General features: G+C 37.1%; 2 protein-coding genes across 5 annotated transcripts in view; both read left to right on the top strand.

Moving 5' to 3' along the window:
• The window catches only part of hipk3a (homeodomain interacting protein kinase 3a), a 36,741-nt gene extending 17,976 nt beyond the window's left edge, over positions 1-18,765 (top strand). Inside the window, 14 exon segments of the mRNA XM_058766846.1 lie at positions 1,231-1,354; positions 6,297-6,416; positions 6,566-6,652; positions 7,356-7,540; positions 7,629-7,791; positions 7,885-8,008; positions 11,481-11,602; positions 11,748-11,866; positions 11,964-12,125; positions 12,274-12,567; positions 13,765-13,911; positions 14,007-14,266; positions 16,784-16,914; positions 18,337-18,765. Coding sequence (XP_058622829.1) covers positions 1,231-1,354; positions 6,297-6,416; positions 6,566-6,652; positions 7,356-7,540; positions 7,629-7,791; positions 7,885-8,008; positions 11,481-11,602; positions 11,748-11,866; positions 11,964-12,125; positions 12,274-12,567; positions 13,765-13,911; positions 14,007-14,266; positions 16,784-16,914; positions 18,337-18,765 — 2,467 coding nt within the window.
• Positions 18,766-23,568: 4,803 nt separating this feature from the next.
• The window catches only part of kiaa1549la (KIAA1549-like a), a 50,197-nt gene continuing 49,041 nt past the window's right edge, over positions 23,569-24,724 (top strand). For all 4 annotated transcript variants that reach the window (XM_058766840.1, XM_058766842.1, XM_058766841.1 and 1 more), the window contains exon 1: positions 23,569-24,186. In XM_058766840.1, coding sequence (XP_058622823.1) covers positions 23,985-24,186 — 202 coding nt within the window. In that variant the 5' untranslated portion in view covers positions 23,569-23,984. The remainder of the gene's footprint in view (positions 24,187-24,724) is intronic.

A 24,724-nucleotide genomic window follows, 5' to 3' on the forward strand; every position in this document is an offset into this window, starting at 1 on the left:
ATGACTCTTGAGCTCAAGTAAGAGTGAGAGTGATAGTATTACTCAAGTTTCTCAAACCCAACCTACTGTGTCATAAAATATTATGTTTCAAGGTGACATATCATGAAAAACTGACTACTTCCGTGTTTAAGTGCTATAATCAGGTATCAGGTGTATCTACCAACCCAGAAAATGTGGAAAAGAACAACCAAGTAATTATTTTCCTCTGTAAGCGTGTGGAAAAATTAGTGTCAGATTTCGCTCCCCCTGTGACGTAGAAAGGGGACCTTATTATATTGTATAACCGACCCTTAATCTGCGAGTTTCCACCTACAGCGCCACCATTGTGTTTTCGCAAGCGACAATGGTGTACCAGTTCTAACGCAATGGCGAAAGTTCAAGCAAAGCATGCTAACTGTTCTGTCATTGGCTGCGCGAGCACAGAACACTATTTAGAGTCCCAGCCTCAGAGGAGACAAGAGAGCAGTGGATTTGATTTCTGTCCTGTGTATTACACTGCTGCCACACAGATCTAATATAAACATACAATTTCTTTCCCAGCTGTTTACCTTCACAGACATAACCAATTGTTTTTGTAACTCGTGTGTTTAACAATCTTGTGTGTATTTGACAGTTTAAGCGCAATAAGACATAAAAGAGAACTTGGTTTAGTACTCACATGCCGTGTGACGGATGCTTTCTGTACACTCAGAAAAACGTATGTATGAAGTTTAAACTAATATGGTTTAAAACGCATGATTTCAGTGCGGTAGACATGATAATCAAAACCAAACGGATGTTTTTTGGTAGAGTATCTGAGGTACAAGCTGTAAAAACACAGCCCTATTCTGGAAAAGGGGGCTAATTTGCATTTAAAGAGACATGCACGAAACCAGTGCGTTTCCGCTTACACTCAAAATAGGCATTTTCAAAATTATATAATAAATGATTGGTGGTATTTTGGGCTGGAACTTCAGTCACATTCTAGGGAATGTGTACCTGAGACTTGTATTACATCTTGTAAAAAGGGGCATAATATGTGCCCTTTAACATTAGATGATGTGTATAAATCATCTTGATATTATCAATGATTTTTTCAGTTCGTATTGTAGCGTTTGCTCATTCAAACAAACGCTTCTTCGTCCTTCTCCAGAGCTTTCGTAATGAAGTGTCCTACTGCTTTTCAATCAACAGCTTGTTGTCAAGGTAACACTCCATTAATTCTCATCCTTTCCTGATAATGTGTTCCAGGGCTCCAGAGATCATCCTGGGCTTACCCTTCTGTGAGGCCATAGACATGTGGTCACTGGGCTGCGTCATCGCTGAGCTCTTCTTGGGCTGGCCGCTTTATCCAGGAGCGCTGGAGTATGACCAGGTAAGATCAGCCAGTGATCTCGGATAATGACCCACTTTGTTGCGTCTCTAATAGGTGGCATTTTGGAGGATGACATCATTTGCTTTTTTTCAGTGGAAGTCTTTGTGAAGCGTTTCTTCTCAAAGAAAATAAAATTGATGTCGTTGGTAGTAGCAGGCTTGTGCAAAACTACACATTTTCAGAACCTATGAGTTGGTGAGTGCCTGTGTAATAAAACAAGATGCAGGCGTCTTGTGACTTGTTTTTAAAAGAGACTATTTTTAACTTGAATTCAGCATGTTAACACAAGTCGTGTCGCAAAACTCAGTTAATGCACAACATGCTAGTTAGAGATTGACCAATAGTGGATTTTGGACGACTCTAGGAAGCACCAACAAAAATAACTTCATAAAAGTATAATTAAAATGTATGCGAAGAAAGATAAAAGTATATAATGTATAACCAAAAATGCAATTAATTAAATATTTTTATTTAATTTTTTCTTTTAATTTTATTATTATTATTATTATTATTATTATTGTTGTATTAATTAATTTTTGAGATCATTCTTGACACCCAAATAAATAAATAAATTAAAAAATGTATATTAATAGGGTAAGCCCAAAATTAAATTAAATTTAATTTCTTTTTATTATTATTATTATTTTTTTTACAAATCAGCCTTAGCTTATCCCATTTAAAATCAAATAAATTAAATTAAATAGTATATTTTATTTTAAGAAATCATCCTTGACTTACCCTAACAATGTCTTCGTTCATTACTATGTAATAAAATAAAATCATTATTGTAAGGAAATAATATAATATAATATGTAATAAAATAGAATATAATATAATACTTAGATGACCATTGTGAATCTTGGTGCATGTAGATAACACTGTGAATTTACACTAATTTAATTGCACATTTTTATTAAACTATCTGGGTAGTATTTTCAGCCATCAGTAAGAGTATAGTGTGGTATTTAACACATTTTTCCATAGAAAATTGCATAATATACAAAAACTAGTTTGCAGATTATATAATGGACTAGTTTTATTTATTTATTTATTTATTAGGTTTGTCAGCTCAATACTTAAAGCGAACATCTTCAGATAACATCAAAGATGACTCACACATTAAAAACATGTGAACGCATTTACCGTCATGGACCAGTGCTGCTGATAAACCAGATGTCTGAGGTGGTGTAAATGGCGCTTATGACAGTAGCAAAACTAGCCGGCTGTGTAAGAATAGGGTGGTTTGGGTTTGCTGACCACAAACCCCCGAGCCGCCTGTCCGTGCCAGCAATGGGTCTAGTTCCACTCCACACAGCAGAATGTATTTATAACCGAAAGCCCCGCTCGCTCGCACACACACGCACCCTCTCTCTCTGCACTCTCAGCAGGTTCTCACTTCAGCGCGCTCTCTGTGTTTGTGCAGCGCTTTGGCAACCCGATCATGTCACTATAACACCCCTAAGATGCCATAAACACTGCTTGTTTAACACGGCTGTGTTGAGCCTCAGCGCTTGTAAAAGGAGAGGTGGCGTCATTGTCGAGAGAGGAAGAGACAGAGAGGAATGAGAGCAAGCAGCCAAAGAGGGCTTTGTAGTGGCTTGTTTTCACTGGTAGAGGCCCACTATGACAGAGTCTTTCTGAGAAGCAACAGATGCACGCTTGAAGGCGAACGTCGGCAGAGTTCACTGACCAGTAATACTCGGTTTGCCAAGGCAACAAGAACAATGGTGTTTTTACACAGAGACTCATGCATTGATGGGGTTGAACTGCTCCTGCCTTTCCTAAAAAGACAGCGCTGCAGTTAACCAAACACTGTTTAATGCCTTTGTCATGTTATTTGCGTTATGAAGTCATTGCGTTTATTTATAAAAGGATGCTATGGCAAACAAATCACAACAACACAAAAGCAGTTGCTTTTTTTGTTCTTAATTTGTTTAAGGCATAGGTAGTTAAAAGGGAGTAATGTGGCATAATGATCTAAAAGATCTGAGGTGATGACCTGTTACTACGAAGTCGAGTTAGACAAGTTATTGAAATCTATTCAAATGAAAATGCAGGCTGTTTTGAGGTCATTAGTCATTTCTGGAAATGTGTTTTCAGCATTTTGTTGATTAAATAATCGATACAGAGGGCAATATTTGTCCCTGGAATTGATTTTTAGGGACTGTTTTATTTATTTATTTTTTCTTATAACTGTAGACACACTGTTGTTGTTTATTTCTTTTAAATCATTTTTAAATGCATGTTTTGTCTATTTATTTGTACTTTTTTAAATCAATGATTTGAAACTAATTCTCTGTGAGCTGTAATGGCTGATATAGAACCCTGTGGCTTCCACGATGTGGAAAATGTGGACTGAATTGTGGAATCCAGTCATAAAAATGTTATTTACTGTATAATGTGGAGTGTCACAGAATTTGCCAAATTTTGGATGGATACATCAAAAGTAGATCAGAAACCGTGACGGAAATGTTTCTGTATGTAATGATAGTACAAATGCTAATAATAAAATTATTATTAAAACATTATTTTTAAAGGAATATTTACCAGAATTTATTTAGCAGAAAAATGTAAATAGACAACAATTAATTAGAGTGCTTTTGATTAATTATTATTTGTTAAATTGATTTTGGAAAATATTTGGTAAAAATAAAACTGAATTTAAGGGGGGAAAAACATTTCATAGGGCTTAATGTAATTTTTGTTAAACTTTTAATAAATTGCTGTAATATTGTTAGTTTCATGATTTCAAGTAATTAGACTTACTTTTTGATGAATAAAATTTTATTTAACCATTTAAAACGGAGTCTAGAAAAAAATTTAAATGGGGAAAAAAAAACATAATTTATAGCGCCCCAAAATGAAATCCATATCAAGTAGCTATGAACAGTTCACAAGCTACACTACCTTTCAAATGTTTGGGTTCCGTTAGATTGTTCAGTCTTTTTGAAAACAGTCTTGGATAACTGTTTTCTATTTTAATGTCTTAATGTAATTTATTCCTGTGATGCAAAGCTGAATTTTCAGCATCATTGTAATATGCTGCATGGATGCTGCACACTGGTGATGGTTGAGGAGAGAAGTAACCCCACACTTTTGAGTGATCATGTATAATGGTACTGTAAATGTTTTTGAGTAAATTTTCTATTCAGTTTTCTGTTTAGTGTTCGAAAGCAAATGCTGGTCTAAATTGACAGCTACAGGTCAGCTATGAACAGTTCAGAGATGCTAGCCTGATACCCGTTTTAAGTGTAGAATAACATGAAATATATTAAATGTTAGACGGCAGATAAAAATCCCATTTGAAATGCACTATCGGGGCCATTTTTTTCATCCACATCGTACATTTATGGAGCGTTTTCGTCACTTTCAGGATCATTTTTGTTACTTCCAGCGGCATTTGCCCTGATCCATGGTTCATTTCTGACCCTGTCATTCACTTCAAAGTAAAAGCAGCATTTCTTGACTAAGGTCAGCTGTGCCCTTGAGTGAGACACTTAAATTTAAGTTGCTTTATAGATGCTGTCCATGTAATGAGGTGTACTATAAATCGATCTGGATTAAAAACATCAGCCAAATGGTAAAGAACGCATTTCTCAATGTTGGCTTGCCTGTTCGGTGTGAGAGGATTGACATCTGTTGTGGGCAGAAAGAGTGGCCAACATCTTGACTTGGCATCTTAACAAAGCCTTGAGTAGCAGCAGACCCCATACTGCGCTCTGTATTAGGAGTGAAACACTGATCTTTCCATCATGAAACACTACTCAGAGCTTGAAATAACAACTGAAGTTATTTGCTTATTTTTGTCTCTTTTGTTGTGCGGTTTTTGCTGATTCATGTTGATGTCACTGTGTGGTTTGTAGCTTCGTGAAACCTTTTTGTTTCCATCCTGAAGATGCACAATCACAGGTGACGTCAATTAATATTTGATGCCTACAAATAAATTCAAGCCATTTTTATCTTTAGTAAGCACAAGGCCCATGGTATGAAAATACCTTTCTGGGGTGCGTTTCCCAAAAGCATCGTTAGCCAACTATGGTCGCAAGTTCCGTCGTTACCAGCATAGTTCAACGATTCGGTGTTTCCCGAAACCATAGTTCAAACGAACGTTCGCAATCAGCGTCGCAAACTTACGTGGTTGGAACTGCAGCTCTCGATCTGTGGTTAGAAGCATAGTTTCTTGTTAATAAGATATATGGGCTTAAATAAATGTTTTTGGGCACAACAAGCAAGCTAACATGCAATACTATCTGTATCTCCCATTCTATCTAAATATAAAATGCATTTTAATTATGTATTTTTGTAAGTGCCATTTTTGAAAAGTGCGCATGTGCATAAATGCCTAAGGGAAGCCCAGAGTGTGACGTAAGAGGGAACTTGCGACGAATCAAACATCAAATAAAGCAAAATGACAGGGAACAAAAAATAGTAAATTAGTCAGTAGGTGCCATGTTCAATACAGCAGCATCTCAGAGATCTCTAATCAGTTAAATGGCAGAAGTTATTCCTCCACCACATGCATGTGACGTCATTACCAATGGACCTATGTTGCTGAACCAATGTGGTTCAAACGACGGAGATGCGACCGTGTTCGGGAAACAGTCGTGACTAGTTAGTTCGTTTCCAAAACAATGCATCGTACTTTGGTGGTTTATCAGCGAGTTAAGTCGTTGTTCGGGAAATGCACCCCTGAACGGTTCGTAGGTATTTTGGCACCGTTTTCCTGTTGCATACCACTTTCATGGACCTGCCTATTCTAGACCAGCCTCATCTCATATTACTTCCTCTTGGAATAGTGGCAAAGTACCACATGCGTGTTTCCATCTTGTTGTTCTTTGTGAATCGATCAAGAGATTCTTGTCAAGAACGTTGAGATGGATTTAGCTTTACTCATCAGAAATGACAGTGTTGAGATCCACTAATTCTGTAAACATCTCCGCAGATTCGTTACATCTCTCAAACTCAAGGGTTTCCCGGAGAGCAGCTTCTGAACGTGGGGACGAAGACGGCCCGATTTTTCTGCAAGGAGTCCGATTCACCGTACGCCACCTGGAGACTGAAGGCAAGGGGCCATTTATCGTCCACTTAACCAGACATTGCTGTTATAAATTTACAGCATAGCTCTCTGGATCGAGTTACTGTCTGCTCCGCATAAAGTTTTGATGTAAAGTTCTTATGTAATGACTTCAAAGACGCTTCCTTTTTCTGCAGACGACTGAAGAACATGAGACAGAAACGGGACTGAAGTCCAAGGAGGCGAGGAAGTACATTTTCAGCTGTCTAGATGACATTGGACATGTACGTTTTTGCTTACAAATGCTTGTTTCTCATCATCATGAGAAATAAAATTGAGAAATTGAGTTGTTATTATTAGTAGTAATATTTACAACACTTAGCATTATTATATAGAATAATAACTATTCTAATTATAATGTTATTTTTATTTTATATATATATATATATATATATTAATTTGATTAATTATAACAATTGATAATTTATATACAATATTGTATTATATTGTAGGTCTATATATAAAATAATTAATGATGTTTTATTATATTAATGTTTTATAAATATGCTCTCTCTCTCTCTCTCTCTCTATATATATATATATATATGTATATGCATGTATATGCAAGTAATAAAAACAGTAATTGTTGTTGTTATTAATACTATATATTATGGTTAATAATAATATACAGTAATAATATTAACACCATTATTTTATAGTATAATAATGATTCTAATATAAATGAAGAAATTATATTATATTTTAGTTAATACTATTAATGTTATTTTTATTATATGCAATTTCTATTAATAATAATGTTAATGATAATTTTTATACAATAATATTAATTAACATAAATATAAAATTATGCTGCAAACGATATGCTGTTGTTCTTGTTTTACATATATATTATATATACTATTATATAAAAATAATAATAGTAGAAAAAATATATAATAACTCTTATTTTTTGTATTCATTTATCAGGTGAATCTAATGCTCAACATGGAGGGCTGTGACCAGTTGGCAGAGAAAGCTGACAGGAGAGAATTTGTGGACCTGCTAAAGATGATGCTGATGATTGATGCCGATCAGAGAATCGCCCCTTCAGATGCACTTACCCACCCTTTTGTCACTATGCAGCACCTGATGGATTTCCCCCATTGCAACCAGTATGTCCAGACTTTTTTTTTACTGCCAGTTTCACTGACTGTTTTCTCTATTATGTGTGGTCATTCTCAAGGAATGTGTCTCCAACAGTGTCCAGTCTTGTTTCCACATCATGGACGTGTGTCACTTAAGAACCAGCATGTACGATACTCTCAACCGCAACAAAGCACCCCCACTTATGAAGCCTGTGACGCTTCCAAGTGCTCCAAATATCACTGTCGCCTTCAACAAAATGCCATCTGTCCACTCTCAGGTAAAAGCGCACACTCTGAAAAGACTTGGGGTTTAAGTGCAAGAAGACGACAGATTGTTCCTGATAGTTGATCTATTTACCTTTCCGCTTTAGACCCTGGCGCCGTCTGCTCCACCTGTGGTGCATCCGGGAATTCCCATCCAGACAGGAAGCGCCCAGTTTGGGTGTAACGAGTCCTTTCAGCAGGCACTCATTCTATGCCCTCCTGCTCTTCAAGGTAGTAGAAAGCACATCGTAATGGGATGTGCATAATAATTTGAACTAGGGATGCACGATTTGAGGCATGATTGCATTGCAAATTTTCTAAAAATCTTCTAAAAAACAACAAAAAAACGTTTGTTGTACTTCATTTTAGGGCTGCACAATTTGACCTAAGATTTTGTGATTATGTTTCTAAAAATCTAGTGATTTAAAATGTAATTTAAGAAGAAGAAAAAAACTTGTACTTTGTAGGGCTGCACAATTTGGCCTAAAAAATGTGGGACTATTTAAATCAATATGATTATAAAATAATAATGATTATGATAATGTTTCCTGTAAAAATAATTGTTGTAATTATTACTATTGTTACTACTAAATTAAAATATTTAAAAAAAGAAAGAAATATTACTTTTTAGTAATTTTTAGTAGTAAGAAATATTTCACTGTAAAAACATCCTTTAAGAAAAATAATACTAATATAGTAATAATTTTACAGTACTAATATTTATGGCTGGCTTTATTTTCAAACATTAAACCTAAAAGATCTTAAAGCTCCTCTTTTGTTGACAACAGCCAGTTTATAAATGCTTATATGATTATAGAAGAATCAATATGATTATAAAATAATGATGATTATGATAATATTAATTGTACTGTAAAATGAAATAATATTAATTTACTTTATTATTATTATTATTATTATTATTATTATTATTATTATTATTGCTAAATAAAAATATAAATACATTACTCCATTACAGTATTTAAGAAAATAATACTAATATAATAGTTTTATTGTACAGGACAACCATCAAGCTTTTATAATAGTGGAAACCGTAGGGAGATCTCAAAGCTTCTCTTTTGTGGACAACAGCCGGTTTATAAAGTTGCATGATGCATTCTTAAATGCATGTTATAAGCGACATATCCATATTGCAAATTTAGAATTTATTTAAATTAATCTTGCAGCCTTAATTTCAATTGAGCATTACTATTGATTTTCAATGTAATAAATACTCTCTGGTAGGGCTGTAGGAATGCACTGATACCACTTTTTCCAGTACTCGCCCGATACCGATACTTTTGTTTTTGGTACTTGTCGATACCAAGTACCGATACTGATATTTTCATTGCATTTGTGCATTTTTTAAATATTGGGTACAGAAACCAACAGAGTATGTATAATGTTAGTTGGTTAACTTAATTTATCAAATAGATAGTCAAACCAAAATTTATTCAGACACCTTCAACATTTCTCACATTATCACAGTTTATTCGCTATAGTTTATGGTAGTAAAATATGACAAGAACTCAGAGTTAAACTGTGTCAGAACAAATTCAGCTCTATAATATCAGATAACTTTGATAGAAAGGTATGTGATGGATTACAATCAACCAAAATTATTCAGACAGCTGTTAGTATGACAATATTTACACAACTATCAATACTTTGTCAGGCCACCCTTATCCTTAATGACAGCCTGTAGTCTCCTGGGCATGCTGTCAACCAGGTTCATGCAAACCTGAACTTCAGTTTTTTTCCCAGACTCGGTCTGAATAATTTTTGGTCCCAAATTTGTATCAATTTTATTGGTAGTCCACTGTATGAAGAATTTTTGGATATAATGTCACAGTTTACTTTATTTTGCTATCCTCACTTACATAAATGAACTATAGTGTCCTGCACCCACTAGTAAAAAATATCAAAAATTATATTTGGTCTCTGAATAATTTTTGGTTTGACTGTATATCCTTCATTTTCACACTTAATTATGCACATTAAAATTGTACATAGAGCAAAATTTTTTTTTACATGTATGGTACATCTTTAATTCAATTGCATTAGAGCTGCTAAAATTACGTGCTTTGCTGTAATAATGCAGGGAACCACTCGTTATAAATCTCCTAACTGTGATACTTTCAGAAATAGAAGTCGCGTTTTTCTTTGCTTTTCTTTCTAATGCAGAAACACTCATGAAGCAAGCAAAACATGCACAACGTGCGCACGTATTTGTTCTGGTGCAGAATGAGAGGGACAGTACAGCCTAGCGCATTTCACACAGGCTGCTAGTTTCACTTTCGCCAGAAAGTCGTGTATGCTTAAGGTTGAAAATAAATGATTTATTTTATAGTGAATGCCCCTATAAATTCTTATATTTACGATTCAGTTTTAATCCAAGTGATGCATGCTATGTGAGTGAACATCAACAAAGATCACAGAAGTGCGCACTCGCTCGCTCTATCTCTCTCTCCCTCCCTCCCTACCGTTAAGTAACTTGTGCATTGTTTTGCTTACTTGTTTTTGACACATCCGACTGAACTACAAACGTTCCAGTGATGTCTGTGAGAAAAGTAGATTCACTCGACAAGCTTGCGCATCTGCGCGGCCGCGCGCTCAATCCACTCAGCGCTTTGCTTTTCAGTTCGCACACATCAGCTATAAAGGCATTAATACTGAATGTTTAACATTATTCATTGCGTACATCTGCTTCGTAGACATCCTTAATCTCTAATAACTCCATTCTGCTGCATGTTGTCCTGTTTCTTTGTCTGAATATGACACTTATCACATGCTGTGAGGTATCGGGGCATTTTAACGAGTACGAGTACAGGAGCTCAGTATCGGGCCCGATACCAGTATCGGTGCATCCCTATAGGGCTGTCAAAAAAAATTTGAATTTCGAATATTCGTTAAATTTCAAATAAAAATCCACATTCGAATGCGAAAACGCTGCATTCGAATTTTAGATGTGCGTCAGGCAGCCTTATATGTGGCACACAAGATGCGATGACGATGTAGGTGACGTTGCATTTTAATGGGTTTTTTTTTTTAGCCTATCCAGTTGAACCCACTGGATGCGGCGCTGCTCATTCAAAATATTGCAGAAAAAGAGAACATCAATGCGGAGATGTTGTTGTTTACCTCAGAACTGAAACCAAGCTGTTCACACAACGCATATCGCATTTTCTAGAGGGACATCTATCACTGTTGCACTCGTGTCTCGCACGAGAGCCGCATGTTTAGAAAGCCATGTAAAATTAATGTAAGTTCAACTTTTAAAAAAACATGTCTCGACTTTATGGCGGTTTTTCAGCATCCCACTGCATCTCATGTTTTCGGTCCTTAGTATTAAACTATACATACTTACATGATGCTTGTTGTTTCTAATTGTTTAAGCAACGTAATTAATTATATATGGTTTATAAACATTATTTTAAACATTATGCACTTTTTTCAAATATAGTCTTGTTTTTTTATTGCTTTGAAGAAACTTGCATTAGTACAGTAATATTTTGCTCAATGCGCCCTCTTGTGGCCTCGAGAGAAGCCAAAAGCTTTTTTTTTTGCCCCTAACAGAAATTATGCCTTTTAAATTTGAATATAATTTGAATTTTGATAATATTTTAGTACAAAATTTGAATTTAGTTTTTTAGCCTATTTGACAGCCCTACTCTGTGGAGCTGAATTTGGTTGCTTGACTCTACAGGACTCCCTTCAAACCCAAATCAGCCAGCAGGATATTCGGTTAGAATGGAGAACACTCTTCCTCTGGTGACCCAAGCCCCAGCTATCCAGCCTTTACCCATGAGACCAGGAGTTATAGCACAAGTAAGTCCTCATTTCACAAGATGATGTGGAAAAATAATGGAAAACAGCCGAGGGTTGTTATTCACGTTGACATAACAGTTTCGATATTAAACTCGAAGCCAAATACATTACAAAGGTTCAGCATTGCCCTTTTTTGACCTTTCAGCAGCCCTGGTCCAACAGAACTCCACAGATCCTGGTGCCAGCTTGGCAGCAGGTCCCACCACCTGCTACGAGCTTGGCATCCGATACAGTTGTTGGACCGCAGAGACGAGGAGACTGGGGGTAAGAAGATCAAGAAAGAGCCGCACCTCAAATATCAAGTGCTGACGCCACCACGTTTCGGTGACCTAAAATGTGTTGTTTTTTTAATCCGTTAAAGGAAAGTGCGACCACACAGCAGCCATTACAGTTCGGTGATGCCCCAGCCTATTGTTCCCAACCAAATGGCTGTGTCAGCCCATCAGCCTATAAACATTGGCATTGCTCATGTGGTCTGGCCTCAGCCTGCATCTAACAAGAGGAACAAACCCAGTCAGAACAGGTGAGCAACAGCCTACAGTCATTGGCAGAGCCTCAAAACACCTCCATTCGAACCTTATGATACTCTTGTTAGGCAGCTCATTTGGGTTTTTACTGTTTCACCGAAAGGCAAAGTTGACCTGATTATTATCATTTGTGCTGCTTTTTAGGAGTATGAATGTCTCGCACTACACGGACACACACCCCTCAGTGTGTCCGTCACCAAAGATGGCGGACAGGTTGGCGAGTGCGGAGCCACAGCCGAGCTCTCCTGACAGAGAGGTGCAGACCCAGGTGAAACCGGAACCGGAGCAGGTGGAGGAGGGTTGCTGTAAGGTGGCGGTGGCCAATCAGCAGCGAGAGTCTATTATTATCAGAGAGTCGCCCAGCCCAACAGTAAGCGTCATTAGCATAAGCAGCGGCACAGATGAAGAGGAACAAGCACAGAGGTGCTCCCTTAACAAGTGAGTTGAACATTCATTATGCACAAGTTTTAGTGCTTTTTGTTTTGTTTTTATACAGTAAAAATACAGTAATATTGTGAAATGTTATTACAATTCAAAATAACAGTTTTCTATTATAATATATTATAAAATGTAATTTATTCACGTAATGGCAAAATTGAATTTTCAGCATCATTACTCCAGTCTTCAGTGTCTCATGACCCTTCAAAAATCATTCTGATATGCTGATTTTCTGATCAAGAAACATTTCTTATTATTATCAATGTTGAAAACCGTTGTGCTGCTTAATATTTTTGTGGAAATCGAGAGATACACTGTGGTACTTTTTTTTTTTTTTTTTTTTTTTTTTAACACAAATAGAAAGTTCAAATTAAGGCCCTATGATATCCATTTTATTTTTTCCAAATTGTTTGTTCCATTTAATTTTTCTGGATTCCTTTTTTTTTTTCTCCCATCATTTTAATTTGTCTAGACTCTGTGTTAATGGTTAAATTTTATTTGATTAATCCAAAAGCATGTCTAATTAACTGAAATCATGAAACTTACACAATTTAAGAGCAATTTATTAAAAGTGTAACACAAATTAAATTTTTAGGGCCCTATGAAATACGTTTTATTTTTTCTCAAATTCAGTGTTATTTTTACCGAATTCTGTTTTTTCCATTTTATTTTTCTGGATTCCATTTAAGTGCTTTAATTATATTTTAATAATCCAAAGCATCTTTAATTAATTGACTTATATTTTTAAAAAAATTAAATCATAGAGCCATATCAAAAGAACAGCATTTATTTCAAATGAGAATCTTTTGTAACATTTGTCAATTTCTTTACAATTATCTATATTTTTGAAAAATTTAATGCATAATTGTTGGATAAAAGTATTGTTTTATTTCCCTTCCCTAAAAAAAATGCTACTGTAAATATTCAGCAACCTGGAAGTAGTGGTGTGAATTATTTCACAGATTAGCCAATCATAACGGAGGTCATTTGCATATAGAACTCTTAAAGGTGCAGTAGCACCCTCTTTAATTCTGAGGGTCAGGTTTTTTTATGACTTTTTGTCCAAGTAGATTTCAGGGAAATAAACAATATGCTACAAAAAAATACTGTCAATTGTGGACAAAAATTTCAGATTCTGTTTAGCTTGCATACATATGGCCCTCGTAGCTAAATTGAGTTGCGCGTGTTCTTTGACAGGTGTAAGGGCAGTCCGGAGTGTGAGGCATGCACAGGCTCTCTGAACATGGAGCGAGTGTGTTCCCTCAGCAGTCCTGATAGCAGCCTGAGCACCAGCTCCTCAGCCTCGGCACAATCCAGCCCCTCGCCATGCAAAAGACCCAGCAGGTGCGGTATTTCATTTTTAAAACCAGTAGAACTGAGGTGAGGTTGAGTCTACGTGTATTTTAATGCAGGTTGTTTTCTCCTGTGACTTACTGCAGTATATCGGAAGACGATGGCCATGAAAGTGGGTGTGAAACAGTAGATGGCTCGCCCCCTTCAGACTCCTCCCTAGGGCCCCACGACAGCCCCTTCCCTGAAAGACGCTTCCTGACCAATCAGAATCAGGAACCCCAGGCCAGGCGTGGACACCCCAACACAGCGCTGAATAAACCTGCGGTGAGGACCGTGGTGGTGCCGCCCATGAGAGTGCTGAACAATAACCATCATCCCAACAATGTGCAGCACACAATCGGCACAGGTATGGAAGAATAAGTCCAGTTGTAGGTTATCAGAAACATGTAAAAGGTTCTAATGGAAGTTAAGCAGTTGTTGGTGATTTTGATGTTTTCTTAAAATAACGTTCCGGGTTTGATACAGGCTGTTTTGTACTAAGAAAAATCATGTTAATTTGTCTTTCATAAATAATTCTAATATGCTGATTTGGTCTTCAAGAAACATTTTTCATCAATGTTGAAAACAGTTGTGCTGCTTAATATTTTTGTGGATAATATTTCTGGTACAAGTTTTTGATGAATAGAAAGTTCAAAAGAACAGTGTTTATTTTAAAACTAGGAATTAGCGCTGGAAGATATGACCTAAAATCAAAATCTCGATTAATTAAATACTTAACCTTTTTTTATTTATATTTTTGCCCTCATAGTTCATTAAAGGTTTGTACTATAAGTATACTCACCATTAAAGGTGGGATATTTTTTTCTAATAAAAGAGTGTATTTCTTTGTGATTTTAAAATAATTAAAAGAAACAAACCATTTATGGTTATTTGTTGAATATTTTGAACAATTGAAATCAAAGCACACATTGCTTGAAAAGAAGTCTTATGGAAAAAAAGTCAGTTTTATTGCAAAAAGCAAGTTTCCTAAAAAAAATTGAAAATAACTTTTATTTTGCATTTTTTGCAAACAAAATAAATAAATATTGCCATGTCAAAAGTAGAAAATAACCAGCATCTCTTGCAAATAAAATACATGTTAAATAATGTTATGCGAAAAGTAGTATAACTTGTATCTTTTGTAAATTAATATTATTTTAAATAATGCAATGTGAAAAGTGGAAAATAATAACATGCATCTCCTGTAAACAAATGTTTTAAATAATGTAAGTAGAACACTGCTGATTAAGAGAAAGCGCAGGGCCCCATCTCAGTGATTTTGTCCTGTCACTCTAAAGTATTTACTCTAGGTTCTTACTGGCCATTCACACAGAACATGTCTTTGTGTCTAAAACTGTGAAACGCAGCGCTCCGAAATGGTTTAAAAATAAACGCAGAATGCCTAATCCGCCATGTTTTGTCAAATACAAAAGTTGCCATGCCAACCTACTACTGTAAACAAATGTTCGCAATGCTTGCCCCGCCTCTGGGGTCTTCTGATTAGTCCACTGTTTTGGAACTGACATTGAGTTGCACTGCGTGTAAAAGTTTAAATTATTTTAACACGCCACTCACGTGCGAGATGCTGCAAAAGACGTGAGCACAATGGTCATTCACAACCGTATAGCGTATCCTTGCTGAATAATAGTTTAAATTTCTTTTTATAATGGTATTTATTTCTTATTCTTTTTATATATTTTAATGGCTTTACATGACATGAGTTTGGAGTATAAATTAGCAAAAACTAGTGCCGCCTTCCCTTTTTTTTTTTTTGTGATAGAACATATTTAAGCGTCACAGCTATATTTTCAAAAACGTGTTTTAACGTGTATCCAAGTGTGATGCTATGCTAAATAGATAAAAATGATTTTCTTTGCCATTGGACCACAAAAAACTGTTTGAAGAGCTGAACTACTTTTGTCAAACCCAGAATGTTCCTTTTAATGTCTTGTGCAGGTTAATGTGCTACTTAGCGAAAACGTAAACTTGACTTGCTTCGTCCTGTAGCTTTTGACAGTTGCTGCTCGTTCAGATCTAGTTTTGTGAAACTGTTGTTTGTGTTCTATACAGACTGGTTTCTCTAAATGGATTTTTTTTCTTCCCCCAGTCTCAAATTGGGCCATTAATACAAAGTTCCTTCTGCACAACCAATTTTTTTTTAGTGTGGTCACAGCCAATGTCTACTTTACAGGTCATAGGAGAGAAACAGGAAGTTGTCACAGAGGCTATCGCAGGTGATTATGGGTATAGCGTGCACTGCGACCCAGTGTCTTGTGCGCGACATCCCAGTGTTGAGTGAGACCCTTTCGGTTTGAGCTTCCTCTCCCATACCTGATCTCTTCATTCCCGTCTTCATTTTTACTCTGCGTGTTGACTGCCCTAAATTTATTTACACTTTTGTTTTTTTGTTTTTTGGAAAATATTTCCCCAGCCTCCCCCTTTCGTACCAAAGCATATCTGTCCTGTTTCCTACGTGGAGCCAATGCTTTGTTTTCGACGCATGCTATGAAAGAAATATTGCTGGAGCGGTAAACTCTTTCAGATGCTTCTCATGGCACTTTACCCAGGCAACATGTTTGTTTTGGGGGTGTCCATGGAAAGTTTGAGGAGAGTTTATGTTTTAGATACATTGCTATCTAAGTTTGTTTTATAAGTTTTCAACCTCGCAGTTCATACTTGTTGGTTTTGATGTTTAATTCATTTTCTTTTGAACAGAACGTCAGTGAATACTGGCAGCCGATTCAGTTCGTACAAGCTGCAGTTCTTGTGCCAAACTGCAAATGTTCATTTATATAAGCTGAAGTTTTGCATTTAAGTTTTGTCATCTTTCTTGGGCGTTTTATTTAACGACCACTCACTTTTTGGTCTTTTCTACTTTCTGCAGTCTTAGAATCCTCCTGCCAGTCCAGAGGTCGCTGCGGCCCAGGACGACTGAGCCACCTTTCCACACCCACACTGCCCCGCCAGCAGAAACTGAGCTCTTCATTCCAGCCACAGCCGCCAGGCTTTGGCCAGGTATGTCTTTTTGGCTTTTCTCTGTAATACTGTACAAATTGTAAATGTAGAGAAATTTTCTGTGGTTCATACTAAAAGTTTGACCATCTACATCTACATTTTTTTAAGTTCGCTCAACTTTTTTTTTTTTTTTACAGTGTAGCAATTCATACACTGTAAAAAAAAAAAAAAAAAGTTGAGCGAACTTAAAAAAACATTTTTTTACCAGCTTCAGCAGATTTTTGAGTTTGCTCAACTTGTTTTTGTGGGAGATTCTCAAATTTTGTTGCCTTAATTTTAAGTTGGCTCAACTTTTTTTTTTACAGTGTAGTTTATGGTGTAAACTAAAAACTATTGGTCTATTTAAAAAAATAAATAAATGTCACCCTATCATTTTTGTAAATGCATGTTTTAGATTAAGTCCCCTTCTGATTACACTTGGATGTCCATCCCCAAAAAAAGGAAAAGATTTGTCACTACTTCCAAATTATTGTGATTTTAAATAAGAAATACATTGAGACTGGGCAGTTCATAGGGTCTTTCAAATGCTATTTAAAAGATTAGTTCACTTCCAGAATAAACATTTCAATGATTTACTCACCCCCATGTCAGCCAAGGTGTTCATGTCTGTCTTCAGTCGAAAAAGAAATTAAGGTTTTTGAGGAAAACATTCCAGGATTTTTCTCCATATAGTGGACTTCAGTGGGAGACAATGAGTTAAAGTACCAAATTGCAGTTTCAATGCAGCTTCAAAAGGCTCTACACGATCCCAGCCGAGGAATAAGGGTCTTATCTAGTGAAACAATCAGTCATTTTCTAAATAAAAATGTATATACTTTAAGCACAAATGCTCATCTTGCATTAGCTCGACCTCACGCATTACGTAGTCACGTTGGAAAGGTCACGTAGGTGGAAGTACCGGCCCAGTGTTTTCAAAGCAAACATGCAAAGAAAGTCAAACACCCTTTATGAAAAAAGGTAAAACTACGATCTCAAATGTTTTTGAAGTTGGAGGAGAAAATGAGATGTTTTTCACCTTACCCTACCTTTTTGAACCGGAGTACACAGATGAAGAACTAACCATGCGTGACTTTTCCAACATGATTACGTAATGCATGAAGTCTTATTTATTTTATTTATTCATTTATTTTTTAGAAAATGACTGATTGTTTCACTAGATAAGACCCTTATTCCTCGGCTGGGATCGTGTAGAGCCCTTTGAAGCTGCTTTGAAACTGCAATTTGGACCTTCAACCCATTGGCCACCATTGAAGTCCACTATATGGAGAAAAATCCTGGAATATTTTCCTCAAAAACCTTAATTTTTTTCCACTGAATAAAGAAAGACATGAACATCTTGGATGACATGGGGGTGATATCCTTTAATGACATCCTTTAAATTGTTGAAACGAAACTGACATGGTTTTGTTTCCTCCCGCTCAGGTCCAGCATTACGGGTCGTGCCACAAGGAGTGGAACGGCAACTACCGGCAGCCACGCCGGCCACAGGCTTTCATCCCGCCCACAGTACACGGCCCCACCTTCCCGCTTCCGCACGGCAGCCCCACACACTCGGCCGGTCACCCGCCACCTCCCGCCCTCCTCTCCTATCCGCCTTCTGCACCCGTGGCCCACCTCTTGCCTTCGCCATGCCAACCGCCGGCCCCTCGGCCCGTCTTGCAGCCCGCCTACAGCCTGGTGCACCACCAGGGCATCAGCGTGGGCATCAACCACAGGCTTCTGCCCTCCCCCACCCTGCTCCCGCAGGGCCAGTTCAAAGCCCTCTTTCCCCCGCACTCCTATGTGGCGTCACCCGCCTACGCAGGCTTCCCCCTCAGCCCCAGCAAACTCAGTCAGTACCCATACATCTGAGCTGGAGCCCGCGGCAGCCGCGCGCACGCAGCCGGCACTGAGCCGCCACATCTTTCTTTTCTTATGAAGTTTGACAACAGTGATGATGATGCAAATCGAGCTTTATAGATATCATGGAGAATAAAACAAACGAATGCGTGAGTGAGCGAGTGGACAAAAAACACAAAAACTCACTTTTAATGTGTTTTTGCACATTTGATACAACAAAATCCCTAGTCGCGAGACCCTCGGCGGAGGGCCGCAGCAGATCCCCTATGCTATTTTTCGATATTGCCTTCTGACGTGCATATTAGACTCTCGTTCAAGCCATCGCTGTCTCCAGTGTGTGTGCGAGTCCCCCTTGTGGCGACCTGGTGTTACCTGTCCGTATTTTTCCGTAGCTCCTCAGTGTTAAGTCTCCTTTAGATCGGTGTTGGAAAGGTTCTGTCACGCTGCATGTCTCTGCATGGGCAAAAACCGATGTCGGACTTCAGAAAAAGGGGGGGGAAGTCCTGCAAACCGTCGCTTTTTGCCCTCTGTGTATGTGTTGTACGACTTGCTGCATTGAATCCATAGGGGTTCAATAAACAGTGCCTTAAAATACATGTTGTTGCAAGTTACCCCGACTCCCACATGCAGTCACAAGTGTACTGGACTGCAGCACTTGAAAAACTTTCAATCGTTCTTTGTGATTTTTATATTAGGGCTGTTTCATACCGTAGATCTTTTGGTTTTTTTCGTGCTTGGTGCATTAGCGCGTTCGTTGGCTTACATAATCTCTACATCGGTGTCGTTTCTACTTATTTCATTCATCTCTTGGGGTCGCGACGGGAGTTTTTGTTCGGAAAGCTGATTGGGTGTCGAACCAAACACGGCCTAATGGGTCTCGTGTCAATAAAATCTCGCTATTCGCGCCAAGATTAGGCTCATGATTTGCCCTGTAGAACAGGCGAAATGTTTAGTTTGACGCCTTAGATGATTTGCGCAATATTCAGAAGCGAAACAGTCCTTTACGTGTGGTATTTACAGGTGGATGTATTGCGCTGAGTGGTAGCAGAGTTTGATTCCTCGAGGATAACGTGCTTCGCCGTAGCAGAGGCCGATGAACTATGTATAGAAACGTTTGAGTACTTTCATATTTGATAATCTGTTTCTACTCTAATAGTATTTACACTGTTTAATGAAACTGCAATACAATCCATAGTTTTCGGGGTGTGTTTTTCGTTTTGTTTTTTTCATCGATTCTATGTTATTTTTAGAGTTAGAAGTGTTATCGGTGTTGGATTTGTATCAGCAGATAGCTCTTTGATGATATTGTATGGTTTCATGTTTGCTTTGTGCAGAATTATTCAGTATTGAGTATCCAACTGTAAAGTCTATCGTTGCTGGAGTATTCAGTGCTTTATAAGACGAGAGTTGATCGTGTGCAATTTCCTTCATAGATGCATGTGACAAGATTGGATTTTGTATTCCCTCTCTCACCATTTAATTGCTTTTTTGACGCTGGCTGTTTTGATTTCGAACATTCCGTCAGGGAGAAATAGCTTTTTTTTGTGTGAATTAATTTTTTTTTATTATTAGATTTGAGTTTTTCCATTTATAGGTGCATCCTTTCATTATGCTTTCGCTACACCAAAGACAGTAATTCATTTCTTAAGCAGAGTAGCTACTGTTTTAGCGTAGACCTCGAACGTAGTGTAGTTGAGGCCGTATTTAACAGAAAAATCTATGTAAAAATGTTGAGGTTGATGTTTAGCTTTTTGGGCAAGTTATGACTTTGTTTCATTTATTCTTGAATGTATCATAGATAAGCTGCTATATACTGATTGCCACTTCATAATAGCTGTGAAATTAGATTAACTTTGTTCTTAGCCTTCTTATTTTTATATGTCTAATTACCTTGAAATAGAAGTGAGATTATTATTATTATTTTTTTTTTCGTTTTTGTTTGTTTGTTTTTGGGTTTTACCGTACTGACTGGCATCAGAAGCATTTTAATGCCTCTCTCTGTTTTGCTTTCTTTTTTTGAAGTGTCATTGTAACTACTGTATTGCAAGTAATGGAGATTTTGGGGTTTTTGTGTGCGTGGGTTTGTTCTTTTACGTTTCGTTTGCATCAGTGTTTTATCTGTTGTTATCTTGGGGCTAATCTTACGTATTAGATGCATATTGGTGTATATCTATCTTAGTACGTATATTTGCATTTTGTTAAAGTATAGCTTGCAGGATAGATTTAACTTTGTTTTAAATATCAATATAAATACTATATTCAATGACCCATTTCAGACTATTAATTTCAGTAATGCTATTAGCACTTGATACTTTCGATAAACTAGCCAAAATTTCGGGTTTGGGCAAAAGTCTCATTTGGGCGTCTCATCTCAGTAACTACAGTGCTTAGATTTTTTATTTAATTTCCCCTCTTATTATTGTAAGTGTACATGAAATCGTATCAGGTATGTTAATGTGTTTAGACATTAAAAAAACGATACAAAATGTACATTTTGCTTGTTTTAAAGCGGACTGTTCTGAATTACTAGGGCATCCGTTCTCATTTTGTGGGCGATTATTATATGGGTGTGTTCGTTCTCGCACCGGTCCCTGATCTTTAAAGCGAGCGACACTGCATTTAGTGCCTTTGAAATATGCTTCAGACCTTTATATCCCTTTTACAAACACTGCCTGCCAGCCTCTTCCTCTCTTTCAAGCTCCCTCGGACGACGAGACCGAGGAGTGAAAGCGTAACTGCAGTGTTTGATAGTTGTAACTGAAGTGCTGTTCCCGACCAGTTGCTTAAAAGTAGACATCCTGTCAGATGTTGATAACCTGATAACCAATAGCGAGTGTAACTTGATAGTCATGCAATGCAGTAAACACCTTTAAGGTAGAAAAATGGAGGTTTGTTTCTCAAAATTGTGGAAAGGAAATCCAATCATGCTTGATTAATCTATATTTTTATGACCAACGACAAAAAACAATAATGAAATGATATCAGGGATTATGATTATTATTATGCTGACTAAACACCCAAGACACGGTTTTCTCGTATTTGGGGAGCTATACATGATACACTGTGAATGTAAACCACCATTTGTCAAGTAGAATGAACATTGCCCTTTATTATAAGAGTTTATTGCTTTAGCGGCGCCGACTTCATGGAGATACAGTCCAAAAAGTGGTGTGGTTTTTCACATTATGTCCCTATATTTTATATATTTAGCATGTAGCACTAGAGACGAGTACTAAATTGCTACTCATGCGCACATTATATGAATTCAATGCATTAATTCACTGCATTTCAGAGATGTTTTCATTCTAACAAGGTCTACCAAACCCAACCTGATGAGAGCGAATCTTAGCGCAATCGCTAAGGACTGAGGGATCTGCAAACTAAAGTTGAAATGTCTTTGAAACTCCCAAACCAAACAGATTTTGTTTTAGTTTGTTTTCTTTGATTCGTGTTTTTCTTTTAGACGTTCTTGTACAGTTAATTCAGGGTCCTTGTATTTGTCATATGTGCTACTGTGTAACACTTGCCGTAGGATTTGGGTTGGATTGCTTTAGATCTATTTTTAACTCTTCTGCAGATTATATTTTAGTAAAAGTTAAATCTCACTGCAAGTTATCAGTAATATTTAGACTTAAGAGCAAACAGACTTGATTTACTAAATCTGAACTGTTACTGTTTTCATATTTGTACATTTTTTGTTTTTTTGTGGCTTTCTGTTTGCTTTTGATTTCTATGCTACATTAGTTTGCCATGTAGCCACTGCACTGTGCAATATTCACTATATGAGGACTGGGAAACCTTTTTTGTTTTTCCTTTTATTTTTTGGATGTAATGTCTCTTACAGTTTGCGGTCGTATTTCTCTCTAGTTCTCAGTGATTTATATGTGACCAAGCCTTATGTACTTTGTCACAAAAAGCGGGTTTTCCTGGTTACTATTGGTGAGTGTCAAATTAAAGAAATTATGGTGTATTGTCAAAATTCACTTTGAATTAAAATATATATTGCTGCGGGCACACATTGTCTGTTTGTCTTTATTCAAAGAAATCTTGAAGACATTATTTTCCAACTAGAAATGTTCATTTCAATTCTTATCACACAAAATACAAGGGTTTTATTTTCTGCACATTGTTTTCTATTATATTTTTTGTTATAATTCTATGTAAAATTAAAGCACAAATAATATGGTATTAGAAAACCGTACTTGACAAATAACCAAAACGAACCGAAACGGTCTGGACTCGAGTTGAAGTTGACGAAATTGCGCCATCATGTGGATGGAATCCAAATCTTTATGACGTCTGATATAGGTGCTTCCGGTCGTTATGTAACAGACACTTACCATATGAGCACACAAGGACATTTATTCTGCTAAAACCTCTTTAATAAGTACACGTATTTTAATACCCGGATATTTATTTGAAAATCATTTGGTTTTAAGGAGCAGTTTCGGGTCAATTCATGCTGCAGTTCCACTGAATTTGTTTACTTTTATATTTATAACATTTTAACTGCATTATTTAACTATATAACGAGAAACCACTGAAAACTTGTGATTTTAAGATGGTATCAACATTACATTTTGTGCAACTAAATGAACTTTGAAGCTTTCGGTTTTTGAAGGTATAGCAACACAAAATATTACATTATTAGTAGTTTTTTTTTTTTTTTTTAATAGGCTATGCCAATTTATGGCATAAAATGTGTACAATCATAAAGAATTTCATAGAATGCCCCATAATAACAGGCTGTATGATGTCGAGGTTTTCATTGGTAGCCTACACATGGGCACCAGTCATCCTCGTGCAAACCCAGCAGAGGTCGTCTTCCTCTCGCGCATCAGTCTTTATAATAACGCGCCTCATCACCAGTTCGCCTGCATACGCCGGCTTGGAGACGCGATATTTTTTCCCAATCAAAAGCAGCCGATTTTCCGTCGCAGAATCATTGATATAATAGCGGGATTTTAGGATCGACGCTGCTGGATTCCTATGCTGATTATGCGTTTGATGAAGCGCGATGGACAACCTGCTCCTGTAACGCGCGCGTGATTGATGTGGTGGTCACGGATGCTTCTGAATGCGCTTTGCAGACGCATCGCCTTTAAAGTTTCAATGCTGGCATAGAGCAGAAAAACAGTGGAGAGAAGACCTCAGTTTAAGGAACTGGAAAGGATAGATCAAATGTCTTTTTCGGGACCTTTCGGCCTATTGCTGAATTTATCTCTAGCCAGATGGCCCCAAGAAATGCGCGTAACAATTTCTACATTTTGGGCTCCGGTAGCGGGAATGGCAACGCTGGAACCCAAGGCACGTCGGAATGGATAGGCTTGTCCTTGTGCCGAAAATGTGTTGACTTGGACGGAGTGTGGACCAAGTGTCTGATATCTGTTGGAATTACATTGCTTCTGGTGCCGTCCATATTTGCCATAGACGGTGAGATATATATATTTTGGGTTATTTTGTTGACAACCTGTTTGAGTGTCCAGGTTCCAAACCTTTCCAAAAAAAAAAAAGGTTATTTTGTTTATGTTTAATTTCTGAAACTGTACGTTTGAATTTGAATTTAGAAATTCGAATCATTTCAGTAGAACTATATATTTTTTGGAGGTTCTAATTGTTAAACGCAATGCGGAATATAAACTGACCCTCTTATGAATACGTTCTTTTAATGAGTCATCTAGATTAAAGACAGACCGTATATGTTTGATTAGATATTAGCCGCCTGTGTGTTTGTTCTGTCTGCTATATGTTTCGTTCCCTATGGCAGTTTGCGAGCAAAACAGCAGAAACAAACAGACACAGCAGAACCTCTCAGACAAAAACAAGATGCAGGTAGCCCTACATCACTCTGAAGCACTTGTGTATAAACAGCATGTGACGTCTGATCACGGCATTCGGTGCTGCAGTGCTGGGCGCTCTGTGTTCGCTCCTCTGATATATTTTTATTATTTATTTCCAGTTCTTGCTGATT

The sequence above is a fragment of the Onychostoma macrolepis genome, chromosome 25 (genome assembly GCF_012432095.1).
Source record: "Onychostoma macrolepis isolate SWU-2019 chromosome 25, ASM1243209v1, whole genome shotgun sequence".
NCBI lineage: Eukaryota > Metazoa > Chordata > Actinopteri > Cypriniformes > Cyprinidae > Onychostoma > Onychostoma macrolepis.